The 26,897-nt window shown below is 41.2% G+C and overlaps 1 protein-coding gene across 2 annotated transcripts in view; it reads left to right on the forward strand.

The window, feature by feature from the left end:
• The first annotated feature begins 2,451 nt into the window (after positions 1–2,451).
• LOC125011377 (contactin-associated protein-like 4) overlaps positions 2,452–26,897 on the forward strand; it is a 114,952-nt gene continuing 90,506 nt past the window's right edge. For both annotated transcript variants that reach the window (XM_047590569.1, XM_047590570.1), the window contains exon 1: positions 2,452–2,674. In XM_047590569.1, the coding sequence (XP_047446525.1) occupies positions 2,590–2,674 (85 nt within the window). In that variant the 5' untranslated portion in view covers positions 2,452–2,589. The remainder of the gene's footprint in view (positions 2,675–26,897) is intronic.

Below are 26,897 nucleotides of genomic sequence, written 5' to 3' on the forward strand. Positions count from 1 at the left end.
TGAATGATGTGTTATTGCAAAGCTTTTTTTTTTTTTTTTACCCATCTGCTCTGGTTTATTCAGATTCTCCTGTCATACACAATAACACAACCTAATTCTCTCCTGACCTGGATATGAAAATTCAAGGCTTCTCACGTCTATTCTGGGTTTGCTATTTAGCCGTAAAGGCTGTATGATCCGCCTCCCCCTCGCTGCTATTCCTGTTGTCTTTCATTGTGCCGTACGTGTCACACTCATTTGTGTTCACAGCTAACAATCTGCACTGTACATGATTTCTGAAACGCCTGGGGCAATTGCATTCATGCACTAATGCTTCTGTCTGTTCTGAAACACTATTTTCAGTTATGCTGTATCCATCACTAGTGCCACGCGACTCTCTGCACATGCTTTATTTATACTTACAGCTATATGCAGCTTATATACAGCTTTACCAGTCTTGATCTTGAGTTACAGAGATCCTAGCGTAACATTTTGTATAGAGCTACATCCTTTTTAATGTGAAAACGTTATATAGAATTTGACTGTGTGCAAGTCTTGTTGTCCCTGTGCTTTGGGTATTAAAACACTTAAAAGATCTGATTTTGTCGTTATAAAGGCCGATGGATAAGCTACAGAACAGTATTAGGGCCACAAAACATGAGAGGACGTAGAGTTTTTTTTCTTAATGCAGAAAAATTTGAAATTTCGATAAAGAAAAGTTGAAATTCCAAGAAAAAAGTTGAAATTCCAAGAAAAAAGTTGAAATTTTGAAAAAAAAAGTCGAAATTTCAACAAAAGAAGTCTAAAGTAGAAAGTTTACCTTTAAACCGGCGGTACCGTATGCGTGTGGTACCGCCGATACTCTGCGGAAGATATTGGGATTTAGTTAATAATTAATATTAAGAATTTAAAATTGTATTGTGATTATTTTTTGACTTGTATTGCTGATATATTATATTGGACTGTTACATGTCAACGGTGGCTTGGATATTGTCTCACACTGTTCCCTTGTCCACTGAGAGAGGGACGTAAACTCCAAGGCTCAGGAGCGCGTCTCTATCCGCCCATGGAGTCCTGAAGCCAGGCACAGCTGGGAAGTCGCAACAAGCACACACAGTTTATACAAACTGGTTGTACCATCTGTACTCATGGTGAACGTGAGATTTTTGGCAGGATGGAAAAACTGACTGCATGCAAGTTCCCGTGTCGGCGGTGCCATGTGCGTGCAAGTGCTGCCAGTTTCAAGGTCTACTTTCTACTTTAGACTTTTTAAATCAATATAATAGTTAAACTTTAATCTCGACATTTAAACTTTTTTTCCTCAAAGTGCATGATGAAATAAATTCTACCTCTTCTACTTTTTTTTCCCTCATGGGGGACCGTAATCTTAATAATAAGCATCACTATCGTGCACCTAGTTAATTGCAAGCTACACATATGCTGCCTTTTAATTTTGTCGTGTTTATAATGTTCAAAAGTAACCTCCAACAGTTGCCTTGCAGCCTTGTTTTTGCGGCTTAAGGCAGACATCAGCACTTGAACACCAATCGTTTTGAGTACACGACTTCCAATTTTATAATCCACTTTTAGCGTAGCAACTGTCTTGAACATGTTAGCAAACAGGGACATGTTTAGACCTAAATAGCAGTTTATGAAGTTACCGTTCACTTCCATCATTTCTGAAAACGTCAGCAAACATGCTGCAACTGTTGACCTCCGACCTTACTGAAAATGTCAACTTACAAAGTAATAATTACGTGAAGGGGAGAGAGAGTGAGAGGGTAAAAAAGAATAAACAAAAACCATCAAAAGAAAACAAAAAACACATGATCACGTAAGCATACCCAAAAGCAACACTGTGCCTAAATTCACTCTAATATGTTAATATTTCTATGTTTTCAGTGTAAAATCAATCATGCAGTCCCTTATTCATTACCACTGGTGTTGTTAGACCTATATTCTTTTTTTTTTTTTTTTTTTTTTTGCAAAAAAGTGCTGACAAATTCAATATAAAATGACCAGAATATGAGAATACATAATTATATATGATCCCTTAGATATGATCATAAATCTGTCCATTTCTTTTTCACTTCATAGGGTCAGGTAAAGCTTCAGTGCATCCTCATCTAATCCATTCCACTCATTAATATGAATTTAATTCAAGTTCACCTTCAGAATATATGAGAGTGAAAGTCATGCATCTATTGGTTATTAATAGTTTCTGTTGGAACTTGTGTTTGTTGTTGCAATATATTTAAAACCCGACTGAAATAAAAACAATTAATAAATTCTCAGTCTTTATTAGCAGTTTGGGAAATTTTGTGCTCACATCCTGTGCATCTCTTGGGGGGCTAAGCCTCCCCTGTCCTTACAACTAGTGACGCCCCTGTTCATTACTTTCCATAGCTAAGTTGTGCATGTATGCATATAGAGCACTTCATTTTAACTCTAGCACAGAGAGACCGAATGAAACCAGGCTGCACGGCTCTCTCTCCCCCTCTCTCTCTGTCCCTCCTTCTTCCTCCCGTTCGTGTTTGAGGAGATCTCTCTCGGAGCTGGAGAGGAGAGGTCGTCCGTCTCTCTCCTCTGCAGCCTCCCTCCGCTTCCACCATGGATCTGGGGAATAAAAGAGTCGTCGGGATTATCGCTCAGGTCGCCCTGCTCCTCTGCTGCTCGTACGGGACAACCGGAGAAGGTGAGCCGGCTGCGCGCTTCTTCTTTTTTTGTACTTTTCCCCGGAGGAGACACGTAAAGGGGGGTTGTCTGGGCAGCGCAGATCCGGAGAGAGGAGAGGCTCTATAAACCTTTCTGTCATGACATCCCCTCCGGAAAACTCAAAGCCGTTTCTTTGCTGAGTGCATTTACGTGTAACTGTTTAAACTTGTGGTAAAAATGCTGGGCTGCATTTTCCATGAAGAGGTTTGTTTGGTGCGCGTCTGTTACGCATCAGCGCGGAAGAGGGTTGTTACTCCTTTATTCACCTTTATTCACCACAGCGTATCAGCATTAATAGTGGACTAATTAATGTAAACCGATCTAAAACATTCTCTCTTTCTCTTTTAATAATATTAGCTTAGAAATGTAATCGAACCTGAATGTGGTAGATTCCAGTTCAGCTGCTTTGTGCGTAAAACATTTTTTTTTCTGATTGATTTGGTGCCCATGCAGCTCTGAGACTGAGTCAGGTGTGATGGAGGTTGGAAAGGTAGTTTTATTCTATTAACTCGATCCAGTTATTTCCCGCTCAGCTGTGAATGTGAAGGCACGTGAGCCCCTGCGTTAAAGGGAAATGGAGATGAGGCACTGAAGCAGATAAAAAAAAAGTTCTGCTCTCTCCGGGGTTTTATTCACCTCTTCCACAGCCCGCTGTTCCTTATTTTCTGACACCTCTCCCAGGTTTTATTTTATCATCCCCCGCCTCTTCTTCTTGACTAGAGGTCTCCTATCCATCATCACCGCCGCTAACCCGCTTCACCCTGCCTGCCAGCGTCCCGCTCTCACATTATCATAGAAATGTCATTTGCGGCGGCGTGCGCGGTGATCGCTGATGGTTTTGCTGCACTTTGATGGAAACCCTGTGAGACAGTAAGAGAGTGGACAGAGGAAGGGGGGTGAGAGAGATGGTGATGTTATTTCCTCCTCAAAGAAATAGTTTTCATCTCCTTTCTGCTTTCTAGTTGCCTCCTGCTTCTTCTCGCCTCTCTCCGTCTGCCCCGTTGTTTCCCGTCAGTCTCCTTCTTGTTTCAACAGATTTTCTTTCTCCATCTATCCAAACTCGCCCTCTACCTGGCTCTCTGCCCTCCCTCTGCATCCGAGTCGGAGAGCTGCCGCTGTTTTCGCTTCTTTCTTCCACCCCCTAAATGCTTTCGTAATGTTTCGTGACCACATCATCTCATATTCTCCTGAAGCTCATTTTCTCCTGTCACCTCATATGCTATCTCCTCAACTCTGCTCAAATTATCAGGTGATTCTGAACACTCAAACCTGTCCCATACATCTCACTTCGCTTCTGACAAGTTGTAAAACAGCACATGAGTCATTTGCGTGGACCAGTGTATCAGTTCTCTGTTGGTTAAGCCTGTCCCATCTGCACACCCATCATGCACGCACCGTAAACCTCGGCAGCATAATAAGTTCAGACTGCAGCAGTGGAGGGATTCCAGCAGCAGGTTCACATCTCCATCCCCAGCGGAGACAGTTCGCTGTTCCTATTGGCAGCGCTGCTAAATGAAAACAAAGTAGGGATGTATATTTTAACAGGCGCAGATGGTGCTCGGGTGACTCTGTTAGCCGGAGGAGTGAAGTGCTGCAGCTTATGTGATGAGATCCAGGAAAGTCAGGGTGTGTGGAGCAGCCACCGGCAGGGCCTTAAAATCAAAAAGGTGATTATACGCACAGTGACTTCAACAGTCTCTGTGTGTTTCTTTCATAAAAGTAGTGGAATTACGGCAGGCTGGTGCTGTGAGTGAAAGGTTTAACCCTCGTCCCAACGAGCAGCCTTGTCTTCACTCGTTGTTAAAATGCATCAGATTTAAATTCCCTCAAATAAAATTTCTGAATCTGATTTTATTTAGGGATTTGTAGAGTACTCAGACCCAGAAACATAAGCTGCAAACAAATGAATGAATCATGAATGAATACCAGGTCCAAGAGTTTCCCAGCAGACCAGGGAATTATCACACTATGTCATTCTTCTCCTGGTCATAATGTTGTGGCTGACTGATATGTTATTTGCAGCACCCATTCGATCCTATGAACCGTTGCTATTTTAGTCCAAAGAAGCTAATGTTATTAGCGGGTTATTGTCATAGACTTGCCTTTGTACTATGCGTTTGCAAGGTAAGTAAAGCTTAGTGCAACTATTGTATGAAGACACTCCTTTGTGTGCTACACTGATGAAGGCACTTCTCGTGTTCTTCAGAGACTGTCGGTTGGAGCCGAGTGACTCGTCGGCAGTGGATGGTGTGTAGGAGGTAGACGGAGGGAGGATTCTCTGTGCAGCGCCACGGAGAGACCTGAACAAAGAAATGAGCAATCACAGCTGCTGTGGTCTGAGTTGCTCACATGATACTTAGACTGTAGAATAAGTGGACACCATGACAGCTCCTCAAAAGTCAAGCCCTCTGTGTTCCTGGGATAAAAGCATTAATTGGACTAATGGGAGGAAATACATCTGGCTTCAGACTGTATGAAAATGTAGTATTTAGTGGATTAAGCAGACAGATAATTGACAAAATTAGACTTTGAGAAAAAATGAGAAAAAATTCAGTTTTTCTTACGTTTTCCACAATGTGTGGAGATAAGATCTGTTACAGAATTGGTCCACAACGTGTTAATAAAATTATGGTGCATGTAAAATGACTGTAGGAAGCAAACATGTGCACTTCAATATGGATTAAAAGCAAACATATCTTTGACTTCAGACTGCTCAGAAAGCTTCAGTGACCCCACATGTTGTTATCATTGTTTTACTGTTAGCTCCAGTACAGTACCTGCAGTGCTCTTTAGAAATACATATTCAATGATGTTCAGATCATTTTGCCGCTGTGTTTCAGTGTTTCTGGCCACCTGGCTATTACACGTATAATTTATTCTACACTTAGCTGTGGTTTGGGCAGATAATTGCTTGCTCTGCAGTGTTTCCCCTAGTCACTAACAGTAATTGGAACTGGGAAGGTAATGCTGGTAACTGGCCAGTGTGTCTCTGTGTGTGTGTCTGTGTGTGTGTGTTACTGTGTTGGCTGAAATGGGCCATTTCACACATCCATCAGACATTAGCATTTGTGTTCGTGTTCTGACCGGTCTAGTTTTCATTCCAGCTGTTTCCTGTGGGAAATGTTGGTTTCCTTATCTGCTAAAAGCTTGAGACTTACAATCTGACGAAATCACGTTGAAGACATTAACTGTATTTTTTTCCCAGCGAAAGTAATTGTTAATTCTAGTAAAGGTGCTTTTAGGGTTCAGTCTGTTTAAGTAACAAACACTAGTCAGTGCTTTGTCTTTGTTGCTAGTTGTGTTAATTTTTGTTTCTAGTACTTAAAATAAACTACTTGCCACTTAGGCACCAAAAATGTTGAATACTTTAGTACTTCTACTTAAGTGTGGTGCATAAAGAGCACTTCAGCTTCTACTCGAGTCACTTTTTTGATTGAGAACTTTTACTCAAGTCTTTGTCTCTAGTACTTTAACCTCCTGAGATCTGAAGTTTTGTTTGCTATGCATTTTTAATTTCTCTGTTTCTCTTTATTCTATTTATTTGGGATTAGTAGGACCTAAGAACTATAACAACTAAGTGTTGTCTTTGACCAGGAAGTAGTTTTTGGAAAAAAGTATGTCCTCATGTGTGGACACTGGGATTATTACACTCAATATTATTATGAAGTCCCCAATATGTAACAAAACATAGACTTGTTCATTTTCATGTCTGAACATTGCTGTACAAAGACGTCCCAGCGTCCTCAATCGAGTACTTGCTAATTAGCAAAGTTATAGCTTCAATTGTAAAATTTGATGAGGTTTTGTTACGTGATCGTTTGTAGAATGAATCCGCTGAAATGAACGGCATCATGTTTTTACACCAACTAGTGTCTAGTTAGAGGATAAAAGTTTAAATGACGCAGAATGAGCTGCCACAAACCTGAAACTTAATGTCCCCATATGAGGACGCAGGATCCTCACATATCCTCATATGCCATGTCTGGCAAGAAGTAGTTGCAGTTGACAGTGACGGGCTACTGGTGGACAGATGGATCATGGTGACAGGATGGAGAATGTGCACATAACACTGTAGTAGTTTAAGTTTATAGATCATTTTTAAGAGATTGTCAGAATGCGTTGATAAAACCACGTGTGTGTGTGTGTGTGTCCACCTTTAAGCATAAAAATGCAACGGCTTACGTCAAAAGTAAAAAATTATGTGCTTAAGAAATCTTACATCGAGAAATCCATCGTAAAGAGCAACGGAGCAATTTCTCTCTTTAAAATTGCAACAAACCAAAATCCAGTGCTGCCCGAAGGCGTGCTGCGCTCTGAATACAGAAAGCCACACCACACCTGAAAGCAGCAAATTATCACGGAACGGCTAAATCTAGTAGAGGTAAAATAAAATGAAAATGAAAAGTTTTTTGAACATGACTTAGAGATATATCAGCTTTTCTCCTCGTGGATGTGGTTGATGAGTGTGAATCCAGTGCTTCTGGATTTCACCTGGGGACTGAATAGACTTTCGGCCAATTGCGGGGAATTGGCTTTGTGGTTGGCTCAGCAGCGATAGGGGCGGGGCTTAGACTGACTGGTTCTGTGTTGAGACAGCTCCTGTATCGCTGGATGAGTTAAACGCTGACTACCTCTGTATGTCTCTTTACTAAAATATATTGCTGTAATGTTAATGTAGAAATTTAAATTTGTGGAGAAAATTTTAAAAAATCTTTTTTTTCGTGCCCCTGCAGTACCCCCACGGACACCTTAGGGGTCGTGAACTGCCTGTTGAAGACCCATCCTCTAAAAGCTTCCCAGTGAAGAAGCAGAACATTGAAGTATATGCAGCTAGCCTCTAATTTTGCCCTCAGAGTTTTCTTCTTTGTCTGTTTTGTTCAGTTTCTCATCTTGTTTCTTTAATTATTATTGTAGTATGTCTCAATTTTCTCCATTAATTAGGCAGCGTTTCGTTTTATTGTAGCAGTACAACATAAAAGTATTTTCTGGCTTAAATCTACTAATCAATTCTTTGCAAAGTGTCAAGCCTGATTTTATTAACACGCTCGTTGTTATTGTGAACCATGCGACTGAAAATGTTCAATATCAGCTTAGACGTAAAAATGGAGTGAGAAACATATACAGCTGAGGCAAGCTCTGTTATCGATCAGCCGAGGTTCCCCTTCCCCAGTGGTTGCTGTGTGTTACCAGCAAAACACTTGTACATCTTTATTATTTAGAGCTGGCTTTGGTTTAATGGTGAGTTCAAGGCAACTCCAATTAAAGGAAATAAATTCATCAGTCCACCAGTTCCAGTGCTTATTATATGAATCTGTTTCATATTTTTCTTTCACTTCTGAGCACATCTACTTTGGTTTTGTATGTTTACCTGGAGGTGGTATATTGTGCTGTGTGTCTGTGAGGTGGAAGAGTTCCAGTCTTGGTCTATTTCCCATGTTGGGAGGTAAAGCCAAATAACTATACCAGTCTTTTTTATGGTTCTTACTTTAGTTCAGGTTGGTACACCTGATAACGTTACCCTCACCTCCAAAGCCACTGAAAAACTGATACCACAAGCTCCCCAAGCTCCCACCTCTGGTCCCTTTTAAGCCCAGGTCATACCGTTCATGAGCGCTCTTCGGCGGGTCCATTCACGGCATAAACGCTTTTCTCACCACCGTGGGTTTAAACTAATTAGACTGTCCCCGGGAGTTTTTAAGCAAACACAAGGTTAAAGTTTATGTAAGCACATTAACATGAAGGTCTGTAGCTGCCTGAAGCGAACGAGACACATGTGACCTGCCTCTGCCTCAGCCCCCCCCCCCCCCCCCCCCGACCGACGCTGGAAATTACAAAGCATCGCCGGTGTAAAGGCTCGCTTAAGTGCAGCAGCGGTCAGGAAGCGGAGGATTTAATGTGTGTTAAAGCTCCTCAGTGTGTGTTTATACAACCAGATGAGAGGAAGATTAAAACAGAGCATGGCTGGTTGGAAAGGGAATTAAAAGAAGTTGGCTGAGACGGATCTTTGACGATGAGAAACTTAGAATTCATAAATGAAATGTAGCACTCACAAGGAGATGGGTATATGGGGAAGATAAGCTCGATTTAAAATGCACATGCAAAGTTTTATATCAGTATATTTCAAGATGTATGTGCACATTTCTTGAATACATTTTTTTAATTTGTAGGTTAAACAAACAGGGAATTCAAATATTGAACTAATAGTAGGGCTGCTACAAACAATTAAGGTTATTAGTCAGTTAATCAATTGGTTATTTTTTATTTTATCAGCATTAATTAACCTCCTGAGACCGTGTGTCCTCATATGGGGACGTTAAATTTTAGGTTTTATTGCAGCTTCTTTTGCTTCATTTAAACCCGTTGTCCTCATTAGTAGACGCTTTAATCTGACATTGAGAGGTAGCAAAGGTTAAAACTTACTTATTTATGCTTATTAGCGTTTCTAATTTAATATGAAGTGCAAATTTAACACATTTGCTAATTAGCAAGTGCTTGTTTGAGGATGTTGGGACTTAATTGTTTGTAACTCTGTCTCTGCTCAGCCATGTTCAGGCATAAACACTTTTATATTTTGTCACACATTGGTGACTACTTTATAATATAAATAATGAAATAATCCCTGTGTCCACATATGAGGACTTTTTTTTTTCCCAAAAAAATACTACTGCCTGTTTAATGATGATGATTAGTTTTTATACATCTTAGGTCCTACTAAATCCAAATAGTTTGGAGGAATTAAAAATGTGTAGCAAATAAAAGCTCAGGTCTCAGGAGGTTAATAAACGTAATGACATGTTTGAATATGAAATCTATGAATGAATGAAGGCCTCATTTCTAACTAACTACTCATACTATTCAGCACTTTAGAACCTAATTAATAATCATGTTTTTTTCTCTGTCATTAATTAGCTTAAGTGGTTGGTGCGTTTTGTAATTGGAAATGCATGTTTTAGTGCCGCATTATTTACCTGCTAAAGTTTCCTTGCGCCCACTTAGAGCGCAAGTGGGTGGAAATCAGTGGGGTTTAGTTTTCTAGGCGTATACGCGCACAAAGAAACTACTACAAAAGCCCTGGAAAGCAGCGCTGCCACGCTACACTTCTGCTCCAGAGAGTCTTTGATGAGTTCTTGTCTGAAACACAACGTGAGGAAACGACTCACACACCAGCAACAGCTTCAACAATCACATAAAACTGACTGTGATGGTTGAAAGCTGCTGTCTCTGTGTTAAAAAGTAAAAAAAGGAAATGGATCACTGCATTAGAAGAAACAACTGGAATCCAGACACAGAAACCTGGTGTGGTTCACATTTAGTGTCAGGTAATATTAATTAATGCTGTATTTTTTGATGGAGTCAGACCTTAAGTTACTTCTTAAATCACATTCTGGAGGGCTGTCAGATAAGTTTGTGGATGTTGTTGTTTTATCGTAGTTATGGCCAACAGTAACTATTTCAGTTCCAACAATAAATAACAATAAAACAATAAACAGAATATTTGTGATCACTCCTCGTCATCCTTTTAACATCCGATCAGACTCTACAGTATTGTATGGCTAACATTACTTCTCAGTAAAGCTCTTAGAATTAGCATCTTTTATTTAGCTACATTTATCATAACTGAAATTAACTAAAACTAACTTAAACTAACTGAAACTGAGGCTAACTTCATGCTAAAGTTAGCTTGGTTGCGCTAAATGCGCTCAAATCGGTCTCGTCTGGCGGACATGGTCAAGTTGTGTGCTCCTCATCCGTTGCTCATATTTTGGGCATTCTCATATTTTCATCCAAAAGACTAAAGCTAAAATAGCTGCCAAAAACAACACTGGGTGAAGCGTTGCAGCCTAAAGCAGTAGGAACAAACTGCTGAATGAAAATGTTGATCTTTCAACCTGCCTGGTTAAATAAAAGTTAAATACTGGCAAAATCATGTTCCTTCAGGACCGTGGAGCCACATGAGCTACAGGAGCTACAGGACATAGGAATGAGTACTGTGCAGGATGTGTGTGCAGACTTATGCAGAGAAAAGAATGCAACCAGTACGAAAAGTGCCAACGCTGCAGACAACAGTGCCAACAATGCGAGAGCGAGAGCATCAACACCACACAGAACTGGGAGACAATGCGCCTATAAAAAGACGTTCCACAAAAACACAGAGCAGCTCCAGTACGAGTTAGACTGACTGTAAACATTTGACTGATGCGCAGCATAACTTGTGCAAAAGACTCAAAGATGTGTGTTATGAGCAAAGGTCATGATGTTATTGTGCGCGAGTGTGTCTGTTTGTGTGTGTGTGTTCAGTCAGACATTCATGGCAGATCGATACCTGTGTAAGTATGGATGACAAATACACACGACGCGCCATGAATTCACAAAGCAAGTGGCTACTGATGGATCAGACAGAAAGAGGAGCAAATGAAGGCGAAGAGTAATGGACTGCACACATGATATGCTCCACAGTCTCACCAGGGTAGTGACCGACAACTGCTAAAGATAGAAGTGATGGTTTTACAGGAAAAATCAGAAATCGAAGGACTGAAGACTGAAGGGTTGGCTGCTTTAGATGAAGGATCATCTTGGACAGAGATTTTAAAAAGCCACAATGAAAAAAGGACAAAGAGCTCCTAACTCGTCGTCCTTCAGGCTGGAGAGAGCTCACCTATTGTTCATCGTTCTCTTAATAATCGTCCGCGGATTGCCTCCGCTCTTCATTTGTTTCAGCGCCCGGGGCAAGGTCTGAATGGAGCTGTTTATCAGAGGGAACTGAAGGAGCTAAAAGACCTCTCATCACTAATGTGACGTCTTAAATTTCCGAGCAGCAACGGAAACATTTGTTCCAATGACTAATGAGCAGAACGACAAGCTGGAGGTTTTACTGAGTTATTAGTGATTGAAGCACCTCTAAAGTTTCAGTTCATACTGGATACGTAATAATAATAAGAAGAAAGCATTAGTTTTATATAGTGCTTTTCCACTTTTCGATGCTCACAGCGCTTACAACTGGATGCATTATTCATTGACTCACACAGTCACACCCCGGTGGTGGTAAACTACCTCAGTAGTCACAGCTGCCCTGGGGCAGGCTGACAGAAACGTGGCTGCCAGTACAGTGTCGGTGCTACAGTTCAAGGGCGCTGCTCCCTCTAGCAGTCACTGATGCTCCCCCCACCACAGGTCATGGTGTGGCCAAAAAATATCTCTTTAATTATTATTCAAATACTAAATGTGAAAACAGGCGTCAACCTCCAGGTCTAAGTGATGAAGCCCATGCAGAAGTGCAAAAAAACTGCAGTTCATCGAGTGGCCACTTGAGGCTCCAGAACGGAGCAAATTCCCATAGACCCCCATGTTAAAAAGCCCAACTTTACAGCATTATTAAACATGTTTACAGCCTGGTAGAAAAATGGTTTTGGTGTCAATAGTTTATTTCACTATTCATGACAACAATACTGGCATGGAAAAAAAATATCAGCATGATTCTGCATAATTAAGGGCGTTCCCGCTTTAAGTGACAGGCAGTAGCCTGAGCTAACAGGTAGCAGAGAGTTGGGTGTCCATATTTGGAGTATCCATGTGTAGGCGGAGTAAAACGCATCCAACATGGCGACTGCAGACTCCGCCCACTTCAGGCTTCATTTTCGAGGTTCAGAATCCAATGAGTGACGTCATGATGGGTCTGTCCATATTATAAACATGTGCACAAACTGTAACTAAAACAAATAATATAACTTAAATTGAATGAGGAAAACACATCATTATGGTTGCTCATGCATAGCATGTTAGGCTACTTGGCTTGGTCAATGCACATAGGCTGTTGAGAAAACCAGTTCCATTTGACTTTGCTTTCTAAACGTAACGTTGAGCTGCAGCGCGAAGAATCAATTCAAGTGGTTGGAATCGAAAGAATATGGCAGATTATCTGCAAAAAATGGATTTAAGAATGGCTTACACGTCCTGGCTGCTCCTCAGCCCCTTCCAGCAGCAGACTCTGACCTTTACTTAACGGTGTTTTTGTGCATGTGTGGCCAACTGTGCCATGCAAGGGAAGCATAGCGTACTAAGGCACGGTGCAGCTGCACACTCACACTAGGTATAGAATCCAGACTGTGACTGGATATTCGCTCTAAAGATGTACACTCTTACATCAACCTGAGTCCGTGGTGTTTCTACAAAACAAAATAAAACAAAGGCACACACAGGCATTCGTTTTTGGAAAATATTGTTGTTTAAAAATAATTCTATGTATTCATGTTGAAAAATTCTGAATAACATTTGCAAAACTTTGATAAACAAGCATTAAATGTCTGTATCCTGGGGGATACATTGTAGATAGGGTATAAAGAGAGGTATAGTCACTCTCAGATATACTTATATTTCAAAGCCTTTACTCTGCAGTTAATCACTTATATAAAAGGTGATAAATATTGATTATACTTCATTTAACTCTTAAATGTGTATTATTGGTTAGTTCACCAGTGTGATTTTCCGTATTCCCAAGGATACAGAAACCATTTAAGGGTTCGACTTCAACGCCAAACTTACATTATAAATGAAAAACACGATGCAGTAACTTGAAGTCACAGCAGGGAGCTGTAAACAGAGCCACTCTGCTCTTTCTTCTTACTGACTGCAGGCAAAGTTGAGAGGAAAATGGGGTCAGGTTACGATCAATAGACGGCCCAGCTGTGATAACGCCCGGCCCATCATTTATTCTCTTAATGCTGTCTCCTCCGGCGGGTCCTGCTTTGGCGGGAATGGAATAGTTTTCGTCCAGTAAGCCATTAATCGCTCATCGGACCCCCGCGTGAAGGATTGATGGTCGAGGGCGTCATCTTCAGGAATGCTCTCAGACTCACGCTTTCCTTCAGTTTTTTTACGGATTCATCTGTCTCCCTTAAGGATTTTTATCTCTCCTCTGAGATGATTTAGATCCACTGGAGTGTGTGCTATAATCATAGCCTAATGACAGATAAGCTCCAGCACGCTAACTGACTTTAATCCTAGCTTAATGACAGATAATACCATGACACTGCTGCTGTGTGTGTGGGCCAATTTGCATTTTCGTAGCCTGTTTAAACGATGGTGAGTCAGGTTCCTCTGAGTCAGATGATTGTGGCCTTGAGAAAAAGTTTTAAACCTGAAGCTGTTATTACTCGTCCGTTCACTCTTCTTGCTGCAGAGAGGAGGAATGTGGTCCTGTGTGAAGTTGTAAATGCCACTTAGGAGTCACGCGTTTTGTCGGCTTAAACAAACTGGCAGGAGAATGGAGGTGAAACTCATTCCTGGTTTCTGTTGCCACCTGCTCCTGAGTCAACCACCAGAAACGACGAGCAGCTCATCGTGACCTCTTTATCTCCATCTCGGCTCTGGTGTTCCTGCTAATTACATCGAATTAAAGACTTGCTTATTCTCACAGAGAATTATTCAGAAGCTGGAGGCTGGATGGCAAAATCGGGGAAGTTATTACAAACTCAATTAAGGCTGCTCAAAAAGAGCGCGTTATTTAGGCCACGGGGGCTTCGGGGAGATATTACGGGTTCTTGATTAAATCTCAAAGCTCGGAAATGTATCCTGCATCTCTTACAGGATTAATCTGGAGATGGTGTGAATTCAGAAGCGTGTCCCAGGTGTAGCTCGCTCCTGTCTCGGGGGAATTTACTGCTTTGCAATGAGCCTAGTTGTTTGCACAGATTCTAGAGGTGAATATACAGTATGTGGTGAAATCCTCCCATTCATTTGTGATTCATGAGAAGGCAGCTTCGTAGAGGGGAAATGAGGGGAGAAGCGGGTGAGGGTGCGCTCCCGTCATATTTCTTTTTTAGTGTCATTTATGGAAATGCGCGCAGGCAAAGGGGAGGCATGAATGAGGTCTGATGAAGTCAAGGTTACAAAGCAAATGGGAAACCAGCAGTCATGAATCTGGATTTAATAACTCAGGAACAAGTAAGCGAGGCGCTGACACGGTCCATTCGTTTGATATTTGGACCTGCTGTTTGTTCACGGCCACCCACAGAAGACGACTTCCTGGCTCCCGAAACAATAGAACCATTCATCATGACAGGTTGTCTTCATCTGAGACATAAGTGGAAGTGGCTTCAAATACTGGATCTACTTTAGTTTATGGTTCATGAGGCTCTGTCACTCTGATGCTGAGGAACAGCTGGAGTAAGCAGCGGTTGATACACACACGTCTTTGAAACACCGTTGTGTAGTTCCTAGTGATGCTCAAAGATCCATTCGTTGAATATTGAAGCTCCAAATACATCAGATTTATCTGTTTTCCTATTCATGAACCAATGGAGCATTCATGCTAAAAAAAACTAGGAGAACTGAAATGTAATTCTAACTGGATCAGTCTCCAGTTTCTTCAGCTGCACCATTGGCAAAAAGAGCTAATTGGAGGTGCACTCCTGACACTGGTCTTTAGCTAATAATCACAATAATAGTGTAAAAACAAAAAAAAAGCCAAATGCAATCATAAGGAATATTCAGTCAGGTTCAGATATCAGTCAGAATAGGATGCCTTTTGACCTCCTGTCAATCTGTCCTACGTTCGTCACACGGGTAAGCGTACTGCATCACTTCCTGTTTCTTCAGCGCTGCTGTGTTTGATTGCAGACTGTTTTAGCTTCTTTAAAATCACAAAAACCTTGTCTGTATCAGTGGTGAACTCAGTTTACTCAACCGCTTGTTTTCCATAGCTCCTTGTGAATCTTACATCTCCAACATCAACTTTAGCTTTAGCGGTTAGCTCTAGCTACTCGCTCTTCCTCTCCTTCCTGCTCGTCTTGTCACATGTTTAGTTACTCCTTGGCCTCTTCTAGTGGCAGTGGTACTTGTAATAAGTGTGGTTTATTTGTAGCTTTGGATGTGAGGCTGAGTTGGTTACAAGTCTTGAGGATCATCAAGATTGTTTCTGGCCAATCTGAGACGAGCCTTTATGTTATAATGTATAATTAAAGAATACTTACAGCGGGTAAATAAGTATTGAACACATCACAATTTTTCATAGTAAGTATATTTCTGAATGTGCTATTGATGTGAAATTTTCACCAGGTGTTGGTAACAACCTAAGTAATCCATATATAGAAAGAAACCAACACAAATAAGGTCAGAAATTAAGTTATGTCTAATAACAGAGAGGAAAAAGTATTGAACACACACAGAAAGGGAGGTGGAAGAAGGCATGGAAAGCCAAGGCACCAGCTGAAATCTGAGTGACCAGAAAGCCATCCTCCCCCTGGTTCAATCCAAACTGACGGCCTACAAAAAGGTGTGTCATTATCAAGGTGTCACACAACTCTCTCAAGACCTTCACAACCTTATTGTTGCAAGACATTGTGATGACAGTGGTTGTAGAAGGATTTCTAAACTTGTGAATGTTCCAGTGAGCACTGTTGGGGCCATAAATCCAGAAGTGGAAAGAACATCATTCGACCATAAACCGTCCACGACCAGGTTCTCCTCACAAGATTTCTGACAGAGGAGTGAAAAGAAGCCAAGGACCACTAATGGAGAGCAAAATTGAACTCTTTGGATGCCACAACACACACCATGTTCGGAAGACAAAATGCACTGCACATCATCTTAGAAACACCGACAGTGAAGTCTGGAGGTGGGAACATCATGGTGTGGAGGTGTTTTTCTGCATATGGTGCTGACAAATGGAAAAGTGTACTGAGACATTTTTCTTGAGAAAAATCTGGTGCCATCTACCAAAAAGATGAAACTGTCACGACCAGACAAGGGCAAAGGACGCAGATGCAGGAAATGGTTTCTACAAAACAGTCTTTAATGAGAAGGTTCAGGAACAAAAACTCAAGGCAAAAAAAATAAACCCGGCTCTGAGAAACAGCCTCAGAAAAACCTCTTCCAGGGAAACCAAAACTAAAAATTGCTCCGCAAAGGGAAGAAAAAACTGAAAGAGCCGAAGTTTATAACGAGGAAAAAAATAAATGAAACAAAACTTACAAAAGGAATAACTCTCTTTAGGATTTAACAGGGCACAATCCAAATAGAGATCTTGAACAAGGCTGTGGTGAGGCTAGGGCGAACACACAAAGACAGAGACAAACACTAGCACAAGACAAGGAAGACGCAGACTATTTGAACACATGGAAGTAATGGGGGACAGGTGGAAGTAATCAGGAATCAGGGAAGACACATGAGGAAGGGCAAGTGACCTGAAACGAGAGGAGAGTTACTCTTCAAAATAAAACAGGAAGTGACGAGACAAAACACAGAGACAGGACAAAAACCCAACATGACCTCACGGCGGTGTGACAGAAACGAGGGTGGACATTTCAGTAAGACGATGAAAATCAAGCTGCTAGAACTTGAATCCAACTGGAAATCTATGGAAAGAACTAAAAATCAGAGTTCATAGAAGAGACTGTTTGTGTGGAAGAATGGGTCAAAATCACACCTGAGCAACGCATGAGACTAGTTTCTCCAAACAGGAGGCGTCTTGAAGCTTCATTACCAACAAAGGCAGAGGTATAACATAAATATCAGTAAGCGTGTTCAATACCTTTTCCCTGTGTCATTTCACATTAGTACACATAACTTAATTTCTGAACGTATTTGTTTTGGTTTCGTTTATGTGTGGATTAATCGGGTTGTTACCAACACCTGGTGAAAATTACATGTCAATAGCACCTTTAGAAATAAGTTTACTATGAAAAATTGTGACGTGTTCAATACCTATTTTACCCTCTGTATTTTTACACTTACACATATATATATAAACTAGCATGTCATAGGTTTCTTCGTCAAATATTAACAGATAAATGACACTTATCTTTATAACACATTGCTCCTCTTCACCCAAAACAAAACATGTGGTCCCACAGACTATACTCTGTGCCATTATTATCACTTAGTTATGTCATGTTAGTTGCCTCTGCAACTAGAACAGCAGAATATGGAAATCATCCTCGGTGACAGCTGTGCCGTTGCCTTTACCCTCACTTGAGCCCTCTGAAAATGATGAAACACTGCCTCTACATCAAGCCACAGATCGAGACAGCTGGTGTCAGCGCACTCTGGAGACACACACACACTCTTGCTGTGGGAATTTTAATGTCACATTTTCATATGTCTTCCGCACATTAGAATAATAACTTTAACCTTGAAAACGTGAAGTGTGGCCCCTTAATATGCTCCACGTGACCCGTGCATTGTCCTCAGTTTTTCTCAAGGCTAATAATTAGCCGATATGCGCCTGTTGGCACCGGTGCATCTGCTTCATCCCACGCTGTCCGGGCTCTAATGTGCCCTCGTTTCAAAAAATAGCCGCCGATCGCAGCTTAATGCTGTCACCGCTGTGTATTTTTCACGAAGTCGGTGTCGGGTGTCCGCACCCCGCTGCTCTTGACATTCTGCAGCGAGGGCCGGTCAGTTTATATTAGAGAGGAAGACGGAGTCAGCGGCCATTACACACAACAGGACAGCAGCGTAAATGAGAGAAAGGCATTCTGGGGTGAAACAGAGGAGGAGGAGGACGAGGAGGATGGATGGACGGACAGAGCAGGAGAGGAGGAATGTAAAGTGAGAAGCGATAGAGTTCAGTGGTCAGAGTCTGCAGGCTGTCTGATAGCAGCATTCCCTCTGTTTCTCACAACAGCAGCGACATTTTCCACAGACTTTCCCATTTTATCCCTCACTGACTTTGTTTTGTGTGTGTGTGTGTGAGCCACCATCTGCTTTCTGGATGCAGAGATGAGCTGACTTCACGAGACACGGGAGGACGGGGGCGACGGGGACGACTGCAGGTGTAAAAGGAAAGAGAATGAGGACGGAAATGTTAGACGGAGGGGGGGAGGCGAGGAGGGGTGAAGGGAGAAGCGAGGCGGTGAAGAGGAAGAAGAAGATATCTGTGCGGCGAATTTAGCCGTTTCCTCTTGTCTTTCCACCAGCATTGACATTCTCAGCTGCTTCAATAATTTCACCCCCCGCTGGCTTTCGAGTGTGCGTCTGTTTTCATGTTCCGCTCTCAGGTTTGCAAAGCCCTGCAAGTTGTGGGATTTTTTATTTTTTTTTTAATCTTTTTGCAAGACAGCAGCACCGGTGTAAATATTAAAGGCTGGCACAAGTCGCCACATTTGAAATCTGGAGAGGCAGCCCTTTTTCAAAGTTGCAAAGGAGGAATTTTAAAGTGAGTTTCAGTAAACTCCGTTAACTGCGGAGCACGAGTTACAGAGGACAGTTCCCACTTTGTTTCCAGTCAGCGTGTCTGTAGACGGAAGTTCAAGGTTTTTCTCGTTTCGTCTGTTCTTCAGTCGGCGGTCGGCTTCACAATCCGTGCTCGTCTGCCTTCAAGATTGCATTAAGTCAAGGTTAAAGTAGGTTTCTTCATTCGAGCTGCCTAATGTGCTCATCGCAATCTACTTCCCAGCTGTCAAGTGGTACTTTTTGAAGCTGCCACCTTCAAGTCCCTTAAGGCTGACATCTTACCTCACCTGACCTAAAGCCTCGACAGAAATCACTTTCCATCAAAATAACTCAAATCAAAAGAGTCTCTGCAGAATGATGTCGGTGATGTGAATCCAAATTGAGGATTTAGTTTTCCTATAATTAGCCGTTATTTGTCCCAGAAGGGAGATTTGTTTCCACTTGAATGTACACGTGTTCATCACAACAGAAGATGGACAAGACAAAGAAGTTCTCAAGTCAGCGACAACTTATGACAATGGACATTAAATGTGGTGGATGTAGAGAAGAAGAAATCATGGTCTTGTTCAGGGTGGCTACAGCTGAGCTCGTTGGAAGTTAAAAGTCTGGTATCTACAACCTGATGGTTCTGGGAGGAGGTTGGTTGAGTAAAGTCATGGGTCTGTTGTGGGAAGGCCAACGATTTTGGAGGCAAGGTGTGTAATAGGTGTTAATTATGTCCAGGTAAACTAGGTCGACTAATTCGTGAAGAAAGTCAATTTTGGCGATGATGACATCCGTATTTCCTCTAATAGTGGCCGGTATTCAATTAATAGGTCTCTTACAATGGCAGGTGTCAGTACCAGATGTGCTAGCACTGAATATCCGGTGCTTCCAGATGACGTCACTTCTGGTCAACGTTCGTGAAATTTCGACCATGTTGGTTTTTACTCGGCTTCTTCAGAAAAAGTTTCATTCCGATAATAACAGAACAGAACAAATCAGTAAAGAGGCTGTGATTTGTTAGTTAGACGTGTGTGGTGGTTGTTGCCCTGGTGTTATGGGAGGGTACATGGCAAATATTAAATGTGTTTGTTTTTCAGAGTGTTGTGCTGTATTTCCGTGAAGTCGGTACATGTGCGTCCTATAGACTTTTCTTAAATAATATCAAAAATCCCATTCTTCTTCTTCTGTCTGTTGGTGGAATAATAATAATAATAATCCAGACAAATGCAACAAGTGATGGACAAATAGTATAACATCACCCACACTTTAAAACAGCTCATTCGACACCCTGACTTACGGGCCGCCTCACTGTCAGATGTTTTAAGTTAAACCATATAATTCAGTAACATCTACTAATGTTTCGACCATTATGTCATATTCCAGGAAATCACATAATGGGGCAGCATTATAGTGATCAGAGTCCTTAAAAGCATTCGGCTGTAATGCCAGTAAATCCCCAGTAACTACATTCGGTTTTCAACACGACGAAGAGGAAGAACGGGTTCCTGCAGGGATTCGTTTATATCAGTTATCATCATAAACTCACACTGTCCTGAAAACAGTTCCCACTTTCATATGAGCACATGTTCGGACTTACAGAACTGTCCGTTACAGTTAAGTCGTGCTTAGGGCTGAACAAAATTTAATTCCTGCAAAGTGCATTTTCAGCACAAACATAAAACAGTTCAGAACAGCCTCTGCTCTCTGCCACCATCAACACCAGCTGCAGTGGTTCATGTGTCTTTTTGTATTCAAGGGATCCTTTATGGAGTTTTTCAGCTTGCTATACATGCAAAAGGCAGCTATGATCTTTTTTTTTAAGATCAGTCACATAATCTTTGACAGGAGATGTTCCCCACTGCATCCAACGTGTCTGGCCAGTGGGATAATTGGGAGTCTGTCAGCATTTTCATCCCCAGCTACCCTCAATTACGCTGCCCTGTGAAGACTCCGGCTAAAAGTTCTGCATTAACAAAAGGACAGAAAGTCTACCCAGCGCAAGTCAAGGAAATCAAAGTATCCATTGTATTTTAGGATTTAGGGAACTGTTTGAGAAGCCGGGGTAGAATGAGAACATTTCGACTAACGTCTCCTGAGGGAGGGCGGCTGTAAAATAAAAGTGACTGCAACACTAGTTAAGGTTTAAAGAAGCTGTAAAGAATGGTGTCATTATCAGACGCCACTCATACAAGTTTCAGTTTTGCCTCAGTCATAAAGAATTCTAGAAGTGTATTTGTGTAGTTTAATATCAGACATTGTGTTTTAACTGGATTTCATGCAGGCGGCCGTCAACCGGACCGTGGTGCCTATTTACTTTGTACAATGACAGTCGGCTTTTTGAAGTGAACGTCCGGAGCCGGTTCATGTCGTTGGGAATGTGAACGTGATTGGTCATGATGTGTGGTGGCGTCTGTGTGTCCACACCATTGACTGTTGACTATACTATGGACAAACCCATTGTGATGTCACCCATTGGATTCTGAACCCTCAAAATGAAGCCTGAAGTGGGCGGAGCCTGCAATCGCCATGTTGGATGAGCTTTACTCCGCCCACACTTGGATACTGTCGGATGTTGAGACCCGCCCACTCAACTCTCTGCTACCTGTTAGCTCAGGCTATCAACTGTTACTCTAAGTGGGAACGCCCTTAATTATGCAGAAATTAAAACCTTAATAAAAAAAATAAACAAATGAGTTAGGGAAAAAAAATCACTCTCTGTTCATTTGTCATGATAAGTGAATGTTGTGTGTTTATACTCACACAACACACAGGGATTAGTTGCAGAGACTGAAACTACATGCACTAGAAAGGTGTAAAGTCTGGACACGTGTTAATGTTCGTGATAGTACAAAGTTAGAGCGAAGTTGATGACTGGTTGATGCTCCTAAACCTGACATTGCGTTGTTAGCTTCACTGGCTAATGTACGCCAGTGATGTTGGATACCACCGATATCCTTTCTGGTCCGATATTGAGTAAAATTCAGGCTGGTATCGATGATACCGATTCGGTACACCATAACGTGTCTGGTAAACCTACTTTACTTTCCACCGTGTTCCTGCATTCCTTTGAATGACTGAAGTATCGAAAGTATCGATATTTTGATTTCAGAATCAATTTTAGAGCATCCTGGAATCGGAAGTATCGATATTTCAGTATCGATCTGCACAGATTCTTGAAAAACAAGAACAGACTTCACGATGAAAACTGTTATGTAAATGGGAGGAGGTTGATGTGTAGGGGTGGGGGTATTTTGTCCAACATTTGCTGCACCTGATGCACCTCACTCGTTGCACTTAACGTCATTATTGTCCGTTTCATAACACTCTCTATTACTGGACTATGCTCAAAAACACACAGCACTCAGATTTGCTTTCCCAGCACCATCAACCCACTCAACTGAAGCTGTATTGTTTTTTTTTTTTTATTCCATGAGTCCCACGGGGCCCAATGTATTTAATACACTCCTATTAAAATAAATTAATTGTACCAAGATGTCTGAATGATGTGGATTTTTACCTTTTTTTTTTTCTATGGGGACGCGTGAATGTTTTCAATTAACAGACAAATATATTCAAATCATTTACTCACTGCAGCTGGCGGATTAGTAGATATTTTACACACATCTCCCACTGGAGTCATTAATACGAATGATGTTGCCTGCAGCGCACAGTCTGAATCTGCATAATTCTGCCATTATGATTCTCAGTGAAGGTTTCGGGGGGTTTCAGCTGTGGTTCTGATCTGAACCCCAGTAAAAAGTCATGCTCCTGTGTAACTCGTGAAGACACTTTAAACGTTGCCTTGTCGGCGTTTTGTTTGCTTCCTTCGACTTCGTCTCTTTGGCTCGGTGTGATGAGCTTCAGAAAGGAGGATGATTGTTCTTTTCTTTCAAAGCCAGCGGCAGATTGGCGTAACGCAGAGCACTGTAAACATCAGGATGCGCTTTGTGTGGGCTGCTCTCCCCCTCTCTCTGCATATTTAAGTGCATTTGGGAACTCTCTGGCACTGACACCATCTTTTGACACTCAAAGAGAAGAGCTGTTATTAAACATAGTCTCTACAGATTACTCTGCATTATTCTAAATGAATATTGAGTGATTTTTTCTTTTTTTCGGCGCATAATTAGATGTGCATTGTTGGGTTGATTGTAGATGTGATTAAAGCAGATCGCGGCCAGTTTGTATGCAGAGCTTAAAGAGCAGCTTAACAAATTGAACAGATAAATACATTCAAACAAAGATAAACAACAGGGTACGTGTTTCATTTCAAGTTTGGTTTTAGATTCTAAAATATAAGAATAATAAAAAAATACAGTTCATTGGGCTGTTATTTTGAAAAGGCAAACAATGCTTGTCCTGTACTAAATGAAAAAAGGAAAACAGAAAAAGCACTAAAAGGAGAAAACAGTCTCTACTTCATTCATATAAAACCAGAATTTGCAGGTGAAGAAGAAGAAGATGGCAACAGTTAAGAAAAGAAGTTGTTGTCAGCAGTCAGTCAGTACGTTTACATGCACGTGAAAAAAAACGATTTATTGCTTTAATCCGACTTTAACTGGACAACTTTAGTGCATGTAAACACGTTACTCCGAGTAAAATCTGATTAAAACACCTAGATAATGTAACTTGAAATCACTTGTATATGCCAGCATGTATACGCCTTAATCTGACTCTAACTGGACAACGTATAGGCGCATGCTCCACAACCACTTCGCTGGCACATGACCCTGGAACAAAAACATCCAAGAAAGCCGGTCACAGAAGAGGAAGGTAAAAAGAGTTGGTAGAAGAACCACCTGATGGATGGCGCCATTTTATCTGCACCATAAGTAGCGCGCACATTACGTACGAGATTACTCTTGTTATTCAACTCTTGTTTATTATATGATGTAATGGGCCAAGCAGAAAGGGGGCCGTATTAACCGGCTGACAAGATACATATCGCCATCTAGTGTGGAGGACGAGGACATGTTCCCATCAGATGTTCGATTTTCCCAGTTGCATGAACTGGAGACCCATCAAACTCAAATTTGGCATGCTGCATAGGAATGATTGTACTCTCTAGAAAACCCATTCTGTTTATTCTATTTAGACAGTCCAACATTTTCTTTACTCTTGATTGAGCTTGCATTGTAGTGGACATTTCCCCGGACGGAGTACGAAGTAATAGATTTGCTATGAGTTGCTTTTAACTTGGCCTCTGTTTTTTTTTCCCCTGAACTCCTCTGCTCCACTTCTTTTTGCTAAGCTAATTCTTGACGCTACTGCAATTGAGCTAGTGGGAAATATTCCCCCGCGGACTGGAGTACGAAGTAATAGATTTGCTATGATTGCTTTCAACTTGGCCTCTGTTTTTTTTTCCCCCCCTGCAAACTCCCTCTGCTTCCAGTCTTTTTGCTAAGCTAAACCCCCTTGGCTAGGTGCACCTTCACATACAGTACAGACATGAAGGTGGTATTGATCCGCTCATCTGACTCCGAAAAACATGCATGTTTACCAGAGCTCTCTGCAGAGAAACAAAACGCTCCATCGAGTTTCTTGAGAATTCTCTTGGAATTGCAAAAAAAAAAAAAAAAAAAAAATAGCAAAGCTTCGTGTTGTGAAAGAGATTCTTTAGTATTTCTGTTAATTTGATTTCAGTCGTCTTGAACTCCCTCTGCAGGGTCCTTGTTTCTCTGATTTGCATCAGCATCTCATCCATATTTTGTGCCCTTTCTTTGCGTTTCCTGCTCCAGTTGCTTCATAAATAACACCCTAAAATATGTAAAGAGCATTAAATGAGTGAGGTGTGCAGCTGCAGCGTGGCTGTACTGTAGGTGGTAAGGTGGGTGCCATATGCTGGTCTGAAGCCTGATCAGATTCTCTCATCTTGTGCTATTAATTATGTGTCAAAGTAATGCTAATTAAACCAGGAGAGGAGCGCTCCTGCCAAATTTTGAGCATAGCTGCATTAGTGAATGATTTTGTAACTCTCTAGGAAAACCCCATTCTGTTTCTATTCTATTCTAGATCCTCAGTCCCAACATTTTCTTCTTCTACTGCTTTGATTGGACGCTCTGCAATTGAGCTAGTGGGAACATTTCCCCCGCGGACTGGAGTACGAAGTAATAGATTTGCTATGAGTTGCTTTCAACTTGGCCTCTGTTTTTTTTTCCCCCCCTGCAAACTCCCTCTGCTTCCAGTCTTTTTGCTAAGCTAAACCCCCTTGGCTAGGTGCACCTTCACATACAGTACAGACATGAAGGTGGTATTGATCCGCTCATCTGACTCCGAAAAACATGCATGTTTACCAGAGCTCTCTGCAGAGAAAAAAACGCTCCATCGAGTTTCTTGAGATTCTCTTGGAATTGCAAAAAAAAAAAAAAAAAAAATAGCAAAGCTTCGTGTTGTGAAAGAGATTCTTTAGTATTCTGTTAATTTGATTTCAGTCGTCTTGAACTCCCTCTGCATGTGGTCCTTGTTTCTCTGATTTGCATCAGCATCTCATCCTATTTTGTGCCCTTTCTTTGCGTTCCTGTCAGTTGCTTCATAAATAACCCTAAAATATGTAAAGAGCATTAATGAGTGAGGTGTGCAGCTGCCGTGGGTACTAGAATTCCTGCTGCTACTTAGTGCATTAATATTAGTAATGCAATTAAACAGGAGAGACGCTCCGCAGCCTACCTTCAGGATAGTAGCCATCACCGCTCTGCATTTCAATTAATCAATTAACAAGTCGGGCCACAGGCAGCTTCAGAACAGATACTGGCTTCTGTTGAATAATTCAGCAGCTTTAATCAGCTTGTTCTATCAAGGCCAGAATATAAATCCAACAAAGCAGCCGAAAAAAAAAACTACAACAGATATTTCATTTTCTGCTGTTTCGTCTTTAAGGCTTCATACCCAACAAAAAAAAAAAAAAAAAAAAAAAACTTTCCAGATTCTGTTAATTTAAGTGAAATCCCCACAAATCAGACACTAGTCATGTGAGTGTCAGGTTTGGCTCAATCATAAATAATGGTAGAAGTGTATTTCTGTAGTTTAGGATCAGACTTCATGTTTTAACTGGACATCATGTATGCTGTCAACTGGACCAACAAACTTTGCCAAATTCAACTAGCACAAGTAGCAAGTAGCACATTTGACAGTATTGACTTTTGAGTATAAATGGATAGAATGTGTTGCACCTCTTATATTTATAGACCAGCTTTGTTTTAATATAATATGCTCCAAACGATCAAAACAGTGTCTTGCAGACTGAAGTCAATAAAGCTAATTCCTGCACTGCGTAGCTTCTTAGCAGTTTGCTCTCAAATAACAATCATTCAGAAATGAAACGCCACCAGCCTTTGCACGCTGTGCAGAAATAAAGTTTTTTGTATTTGATTAAATTTTAGGGCTGAAATAACTGCTTAATAATAATTATTACACTTGATGAACCGCAGAAGGGATTTTTCAGTCAGTAAAGACCATGAAATACTCAAGCTGCTTTGTTTGTTTGATATCATAGACTGTATAGTAAAGACAGACAACGGGAGGGAACCTTAAAACTAAAGCCAAAACAAGTAGAGCTCCCCCTGGTGTCTGACTGAAGTATAGGTCATAAGCTCCACCTCCTTCATGTTAGTGGGTGGAGCAGACGGTCAGCTATTTAAAGATGAAGACATTTTAAATGTTCTTTTTGATGGCTTCATTTGGTTGCAGGCGGATGATTAGAGAATCAAAGAAATGGAAGTGGAACAAGTCTGAACATTCAAATACACAAATATTTTCAAAATACAATCAAAATTAATAAAATACAGACCCTTTGCACAGCTTGTAAACTATGTGATGTTTTTTTTTTAGGGCCGGGGCTTAGCTGGAGGCAAAACATCTCAAACAGGCTACCTTGTAAACACTGGTTAGCGTATTTCAGCAGACTGTTTTGACAACAATGGACGACAATGGACAATTTGACCAAATGAAGACATAGAGGGGAGTTATCGGTTAATAAGCTAAAATTTCTAAATTGACCGACCTCATCATTGCTTATTGTGATTTCTTTCACTAGAATCTCTGAAGTTAAACAA

This window comes from Mugil cephalus, chromosome 7, assembly GCF_022458985.1.
Source record: "Mugil cephalus isolate CIBA_MC_2020 chromosome 7, CIBA_Mcephalus_1.1, whole genome shotgun sequence".
NCBI classification, from domain to species: domain Eukaryota; kingdom Metazoa; phylum Chordata; class Actinopteri; order Mugiliformes; family Mugilidae; genus Mugil; species Mugil cephalus.